The 8271-nt window shown below is 40.6% G+C and overlaps 1 protein-coding gene across 1 annotated transcript in view; it reads right to left on the bottom strand.

Annotated features, from left to right (window-relative positions):
- Positions 1-6891: 6891 nt before the first annotated feature.
- Positions 6892-8271, bottom strand: part of SPOCK1 (SPARC (osteonectin), cwcv and kazal like domains proteoglycan 1) — a 275524-nt gene continuing 274144 nt past the window's right edge. The window contains exon 10 of the mRNA XM_069869211.1: positions 6892-7774. Coding sequence (XP_069725312.1) covers positions 7584-7774 — 191 coding nt within the window. The 3' untranslated portion in view covers positions 6892-7583. The remainder of the gene's footprint in view (positions 7775-8271) is intronic.

The following is an 8271-nucleotide window of genomic DNA, read 5'->3' as shown; positions in this document are numbered from 1 at the left end:
TTGGATTTGTGATATTCAACAGAGAAAAATCAGAGTCAAATATTTTCAGAGCTAATACGCTTCCAAAGCATAAACCAACGTGCTTCTGGCCCTTTCCTCTAACAACATGTTCTGGGGTCAATTTTCTCATGTTTGAGGGCCAGATTGCAAATGCATTGGCTAGGAATGGAAGCAGAGTCATGCTCCAGCAATGATTTTTATTGAGTAACTATAGACAAGAAAAGGCGGTTATTACCTGGCAGAGACCCTACATTTTAAGTTGGCTTCACAAAATCGCTCTCTGCCCAATCCTTTAATATGGAATTTCAGGAATTTATAGTGACACGTGAAGGAAGTTGATAATACCAGTAGCTGCCAGACACCGTATTTCTCTCTAAATCTGGTGTCAGCACAGGGCTTTCTTGCACAGCTACAGCTGGGAGGGTGGCTGTGTAGCCACTGAGTGCTCACAATAGAGCTTTTACATACCTCTGCCTTGTTACCGGGCTGATGCAGTGCTGGCAAAATCTGAATTTCCTTCTGGCCTTGCTGTTCCCTGCCTCCCAGAGTGCCCTGTGTGGTCTGTCTTTATAATCCTATAATTCAAGTGCTGATGAAGCAGAGGCTCTGTCCTGGAAGCAGAGGATAGGACTGCTCAGCGGGTCTGTCCCTCTCATTCCCACCTTACCTATACCTGTTTGTTTCACAATTTTTTTTCTTTTTCCAAGAGAGCATAAAACCTGCTCTTCACTCTGCCTCCCCACCCCCTGTGACAAAGACAGTCTACTTTGAAAGATGGGAGTGCTCAGAAAGTCAAAAGCTTATTAATAGCTCTCTGCCTCTTTTTAATCTATTCAGAAAGCTGTACAGTGTGCAAAGCTGTTGTGACATGATTTTTCTTTTTAATATCTCACCCTTTGACTGTCAGTATTTAAGGAAAAATGAAACTAATCATCGGCGCAGGCTGTAATGCTACTTTTTATAGCTGATGTGGATCTCAACAGAAAATTTTGTAAGACAGATAATAAAAGAGGGAGAGTGTGCATGTGTGTGAGTATAAATGTATGCATGCACCTCACAGAGAGGATTTCCCAGAACAAACTAAGACCAGTATAGTCATTAGCAATATAATATTAGTAAGATAAGGAAAAAACACATTGCAGAACAGGGGGGTGGAGGGAGAGGGGCAAAAGGCTATCTATTTGTAAATGGTTAATCTTGAAACTTCGACATGTGTACTCCTTTCCATGCAGAGGTATCAGTCCCCTCTCCGTGCAGTACAGCCCAGTCTGGCAGGTTCTACTGAGGATGCAGAGAACAATGTTTGGGTGAGGATGGAGTCCCCTGTCCTCCAGGTAAGAGCCATCCCTGCTAATCGTTCTACCTGAAGCCCAAACTGACCTTTTAGCATTGCTGGAGCAACATTTCAGCAGCAGACGCTCTTCACTGTCACTAGGGAAGCAAAGGCTGTAGATCCTGGCAGGGATATCACGAAAAGTACTCAAAGATCCTTGTCAGAAATGGAGGACAGAAGCATGGAAAAGGTAGACATGCATCCACACAACTTATCAGGACAGGATGGGTGGGACACAATAAACTACTAGCAGTATTTCAATGTATGATGCCGAAGTACCAGTTCACAGCATTTAGCTCAGTACAAGCTGTTACAGAAGAGATTAGCATAGTATGGGTGACAAAATACTAGCTCAACCTTATATGAAGCATGGAAGAAACTCCCAGAAGTGGATATCCCAAAAATAAAGTCTATAGACAGTGGTGACTGAAGCAGGGAGGTCTCAATAGTAAGGACCTGCCAGTTTTCTGTGCAGCGGCTCCTCAGAGATGCGGCTGGCTGGGTTAAGTAGGGATTCAGCCCCCATGCACACTGTAAACTCTCCCTTCCTCCCCTGAAAAACTCTGACACTTTTTGGCCTTGACCAGTACTTCTCAGGGCACGTGATAGTAATAGCATGTGTGTATTTATATAAAAATACATACACACATATACATGCTGCGTGTATATAGATACACACGTGTCATGATCTCATATATATGCATTCATAAGTATACAGAAAAAAGAAATGTGGGGGGGGGGTATGTGTGTGTAATACAAAACAAAGCTTGCAAGATGCCTGCAATTTTGAGTGTGGAAGGGACATTAAAAAAAGCCCAAAACAATAAAAAACTTTAACCATTGAACCTTCTCACAACTAAAATCTCATTTGCAACTCACACACTCGTAAGCTTCGGAGGTGGTTTGCTCGCCTTCCAGCCCTCAGTGCCACAGGGGCTGACATCTGGCACAGCTGAATCACTTAAACATGAAAGATAAGCACTTCAAAGCATCTCAGGGTGGTTTTGGAAAGGGAAAGCCCATTTGTTCTCAGAGTCAGGGAAGGCAACATACTAGAAGTAGCGTGTGGCACCCATGGTAAAGATAAACTAATGAATGCAGTCAATTGAACAGAAATGGAAGGCAGGTCTTGCCCCTCGATGGCACAACTCAGCCAGTGCTGTACGGACAGAGAAGTTTAATGTATTACCTGATGAGATGGTAATTGGACAAATCTTTGAAAATACGCTTCATGCTTCCATGTGGTACTTTAATATTGCACATACAGAGGAAAAGTGACAGAATAACATTTTTAACTCTGTAACTAGCACTGTAATAATATTGGCTATTTAAATTAGCAATACTACTAAAGAGGAGTTCTAATTTAATAACAGAGATACAATCCCAGACATTTCTAAGTGAGGAAGGCTTCCCCTCAATTGTATTCAATATAATTTTGTCTTCATTTATACTGTAGATAATATCCACTGTAGAATGTGGCTGTGTTTATAGAACTGTCCTGGATATATTCAAAAGAGACAGGAAAACATCACAGTTTGCAGACTGGGGAGGAAATAAAATGGAAAGCTTCCCCTCCACTAGTTCCTTAAACATCAATTTTAATGTAATCTGAAAAGTTCTGATTTTGGTACAGTTATTACTTTCAGTTTGGTTTCATTTCTGCTTTTAAAATATAGCTTTCTAGAGACCTTACATTAACTTCATAGATTACAGCTGACATTGAACAGGGGTATAGGGTATAAAGCAAATATAAAAGACCATCCATTTCCATGCATGATTAAATGCTGACTCAAGGTACTGCAGTATTTTTGATCCTCAAAGTTTAATAAAATTCAGGACAGGCAATAGGGAGTCGCAGACAAATTAAAATTTATTGAGACAGACAAAAATGCAACTATTCCAGACTACAGTTAAGCATTTACAGTTAACCAAAGATAGCAAAATGCTCACGTTCCACAACTCCTTATGGAAAAAGCATTCAGAATTTACTATGCAATTCTACTTACTATGATAGCCTACATCCATCTACAGTAGGGACATCAAACTGAAACACGTAATATTTGGATCTTTCCTTACAGATCTACGCATTTAACAATAATGGACATCAACAGCATTGAGAAAAGTATAAAAAGACCAAAACCCACCTACTGTAGAAAGGGCTTTTTGATGTATAGTAACTGTACAGAGCAGTCTATGTATGAAAGGAACCTGAATGGCATACAGAAAGGACTGCAATAAAAGCCAACAAATGTAGGAAGCTAAGCTTGAGCAATCTGGTGGTCTGTATCAAGTGGTGACCTTAGATCTATGTCATTTTCTGCTTAAGGGGAAAAATGCTACAAAACTTCTAATATCAAAATGTTTCCATGCCAGAAATGTACACTGAGACTAACAGACGAGGCTGGAGAGGCAAAGAGAAGCATTCACTAACAGGTTTGTTTTAAATATAAACTTTACATTTTCGATATAAACTGTAGAATAAATATTAAATAAACACTTCAAACGGTTTAAAATAATAGTAAAGAATAGCTTAAAAAAAGGCAAAGAAAAAGAAAAGGATTCTCACAGCAAAGGCCAGTAATGACCCCGAAACCCCAACTGTGCTGAAATCTGAACTCAAGGAGATTTTGATTTAACCACAGTAGTTAAAAGGACACCTTGAAACATAAAGCGATGCCTAATAGTATTTCATAGTCGCTAACATGAAAAGAAAATGAGATTAAAAATTGGTTTGTGTCTCTAAAAGAATGGGACAGCTCTGATTCCATTTTTCACAATGAGAAAATGTTGGGAAGGTCAATGACTTGATGCAGATGGGAAGTCCTGCTTTAATAAAAAAAAAGAAAAGAAAAATAAAGGAATTAATTAGATTAAGCTGGAAGCAAATTAAATCCTTTACAAAGCGTGAACAAGGGAAAGGGCTTGATCTGGAAGAGCACTGGTTCTTGGTTTATTTTAAAGAAATGAAACCTTTTCTTAATGCATCTCGCCAAATTAGACACACACATGTATAAATGCACATATACATGGAACACACACACGCACACATATATATAGGCTGCAGATCCCCCAGCCACTGGAGGATGACAGTGGATCACAAAAGAGATTTGTTAAATAGCTTTGTAAGATTTGGAAACTTGCTCTTGAAGCAATCCATAGTCTGAGCTGCCCTCTCAAGCACGACAACATCTGCCCTGCTCCTGACTAGGCTGTGACATTACATCTTTAAACTATCTTGTAGTCTGAGCTAGTCAGACCGAGCTAGTCCATAAAATGACATTTTCCCAAAGCTGGCCCTGATTCAGAACATTTGAACAACTGAAGTAGGTGACAGAATGTTCACCTGGCTAGAGGTGTCCTCTTGAATCCAGGCTGGTGGGCTTAAAAGGGTGAGGGGGTGTACAGAGGGGTGTGTGTGTACATGTATTTGTGCATTTACTTTCTTTTCTTTCTATGCAAAGGTAATCGTGCTGCCAGAAGTTAGCTGAACCAACAAGGCCCTCTTGCCTGGCTGTGCTGCAGTTTGACTGGTACCCACGGCACATTTGAGCTGGTGAGTCTGAGAACTCGGTGGTTTTATAGCTTGACATATAAAGCCTGCCCACTCTGACTTGGAATAGTTACATGCAAGAGATGACAGCTAGGAGAGGATCAATGGTGTTGAGAAATGGATGGCAGTGGCATATCGGCTCATGTAAGCTGAAGGATGCCCACATTCACTTTTAAAGACTTACTTAACAGCTTTTATTTAACCATTTTGCGTGTCTGCATGTGACACGGAAGGGTTGTAACCTTGGATCCCAGAGCTACCTGCAAGGGCTTGGCTGGGCAGGCTTCACCCTGGTGAGATGCTGAGCAAGAGAAGGGATTTACTGTGTGGCCTTTGATGTAGTGCACAGCTCCAGGATAAACAGTTGCAAAGGGACTCAAGGCTGCAGAAAAAAACCTAGTTGTGTGTGGAGAATGAGTCCAGTCAGGGGGATAAGCAGAACTATTGATTGTTGACCTTAGCTTTATGTGAAAATGAAGTGATAACTCTGCACAGGACAGCAGAGCTAGACACAGAGAGTATGGGTTTCATTAATAAAATACCAGAAGGAAACCAGCCACGATGTTTGAGAGGCAAGCTACTGGTAGTGTTCAATTGCTTCTCACAAAATCATACTATTTAGGGAAACAGAAATGCCGGTTTTATCTGTCCCTCTTGCAAGTCAGCATCGTTTTCTATGAAAGACAAGTAGAAAAAAGTGTTTGTGTGTGTGCTGTGCAGCTTATGGTCAGCGATTTAAAAATAAATTTTCAAAAGCTTTTCTCAAAAAAGGCATTTGAGGCAGGGAGGATTGCAGGCCTTTTGCAAAGGGCTGTGATGGCAGATTTTTGGGAGGATACAGGGGCGTGAAACAACACGTAACAAATTCCTCACAATTTTACACATCCTTCTGCATTAAAAGCAATTATTCAGGCTTGCTCTGTGTTCTCAGGACATTGATCTAGATGAACAGGAAATGAAAGAAGAGAAAACAGAAGCTGAACCCCTGCAACACATACTGTTTGAAAGGCATTCCTCTTTGGTACTGCACTTCTAATTATGTCTGAAAGCAGAGGTCCTACACCGAGCAGGAGAGGGGCTGCAGAGCTCTGCCAGGCTCTGCAGTGGCTGTGGACTTTGGAGAGGGGTGAGGACCAAATCCTTGGGCTGGTGTCCCTGGAAAAGTGACTTCTGCCAACCACGGTATTTTCCTGGTTTTAAGCAAATATGTGACTGTCCATGGTTTGACTCCATACTTTCTCCACTTCCATATCCAACGTTAAGTTGGAGGAAAACGAAATTTGATTTAATTTTTCTCTGTAATAAGCACATTTTTCATTCCGTAAAATTCACAAGCAAATCACAGGCATTGCTAAAATACGTATATCTGCCTCATCATGCAAGAGTGGAGTTAAGGTACTTCTTACTGTTTCTGAAAAACAGCAAAAATAATAAAAGGTCACCATAGGACATTCCTGCATTAGAGAACTGGAATGGGAAAGGACACAGCAAATAATGTGACATCAATATGCTGTGATACAATTGCAGAGCTACATATACATGGGAGATGCTGAGGGAATCATAGATGATTGTATTTTAATAATATTGTCTTGTGTGTATTACAAGTATGCAGCCTGTCACACTGACCCAGGGGGCTGGGCTTTTGAAACATGACCACCTAAAGTTCTTTTTTTAAATGGGCCAAATAAATATTAAATATTAAAGAAACAATAGCTTAGTACTTTTGACGGTTAGTGTCTTTGACAGCTTTATAGCTTTGGAATGAAGGATGGCTTAAAGTAAATGAAGACAGGCAGATCCATAGTGTGTGAGCAGGAAGCAGAGGTGCCTGCTTGACATTAGGGCAACGCAGGGCAAACGAGCTCAGACAGAAGCTGAGGAACCGCTGTGGAGGTGGTTATGATGCTACAAATTCACAAAACACTTTTTCCTCAAATGCTTGGGAAGGCAGATGGACTGTTCTCTGCCTGTAGGGTTTGGTCCATGATAGCTGCAGGTTTTCAGCATCTCTCAAGGTCAAGGCTGTGTTGCTTAACCAAATGAATAGTGGCAGTGAGCTGATCTACACTCTGGTGGGAGCTTTGCCTTCAGCGGGGGCTAGACTAGGCCTGTTGGACTCTTTCTCAGATAACGTAAGGAAAAGAAAATCCCACCAGTGGGTTTCTTTCTGGATTAGACCCCTGGTGCTGTGCAGCCAGAAGTCACTATCCACAGTGACATACACTTTACTAAAATGTAACAAGTAAGGACTAGAAAATGAGGCACCTACTTTTCCTTTTTCATGAAAATTGTTTCTGGTATGATCCACAAAACTATTTATGACACAAATTCTCTATAGCTGATAACATGAAAAGTGATTCTAAGCATTTTACTGGTTTGTTGAGCCCCTTTCAGTGGTGATCATTCCATAGGATATATTTCATAAGCTGTGCCAGTGAGGATTGAGACATGAAATGCTTTTGCAACACAACCCATTGCCCCTGTGGGTAGAACAAAAGTCCTCCAAACCAACCAAACAAAAGCTGTATTCCAAACAGTCCTTGCTGAAAAAAAAAAAGTTGTCTTCCAAATTAAACAGACGATACAAAATTAAACTCATTAGAGAGGGAATATTTGTGCCAGGTACTCTCAAATACAATTGCAGAGATATGATGTGACTTGCAGTATTGTGCAAAACATGAGTCCTCATTATGATGGGCACTACCATATATAACCAATTTCATCATCCTTGTCATCATCTTCATCTTCATCATCTTCATTAGCTGCTCTTACATGAATCTTCAGTTTCCCGTCTTTGTCTTTTTTTGCTGCTTCAGGTTCCTCTTCCAAATCATCCAACAATACAACAGATCCACCACTGCCAAAATCCCCTGAGGTTTCTTGCTCTTCTTCTGAAACAGGTGAGCAGGAAAGGTCACTCACTCACATGACACCAAAGCCCTTGTTTATGACCTTTGTCATTCAAGCCACTGTCATTTGCAACGTTACTTTTTAAATTAATTGGTTTCATGAAACAACCTCTAAATTTCAATTTTCATCCTGAACTGGGATGCTTAAAAAAATTACTTGCATAACAACCTATGTGTTGCCCTCCTCTTAGAGACTCAACCGATTTTAAGGAGAAAACTGACTCAGTTCACAGTCATGCAGGCTAGAAAATCATTACTCATTTGTAAATACTTTCATCCCATCACAACTATGTAAAACCAGGCTAAAAATACTCCATAAATTGATTTTATTCAAGCGCGTAAAACACACTCTGCAAATGTAGCTACTGAGCCTAACATCTGTGATGTGGTTCTGGGCATCTCAGACCTTCTAAGTCTCGGCTTTTTCTGTTCCTTCTTGAAGAAAGCGGCATCAACAACCATCACTAAAGCATTCTGAA

The sequence above is a fragment of the Phaenicophaeus curvirostris genome, chromosome 15 (genome assembly GCF_032191515.1).
Source record: "Phaenicophaeus curvirostris isolate KB17595 chromosome 15, BPBGC_Pcur_1.0, whole genome shotgun sequence".
Classification (NCBI taxonomy): Eukaryota; Metazoa; Chordata; class Aves; order Cuculiformes; family Cuculidae; genus Phaenicophaeus; species Phaenicophaeus curvirostris.
The sequence above is the reverse complement of the archived record's forward strand: the minus strand, read 5'-3'. Positions and strand labels throughout refer to the sequence as shown.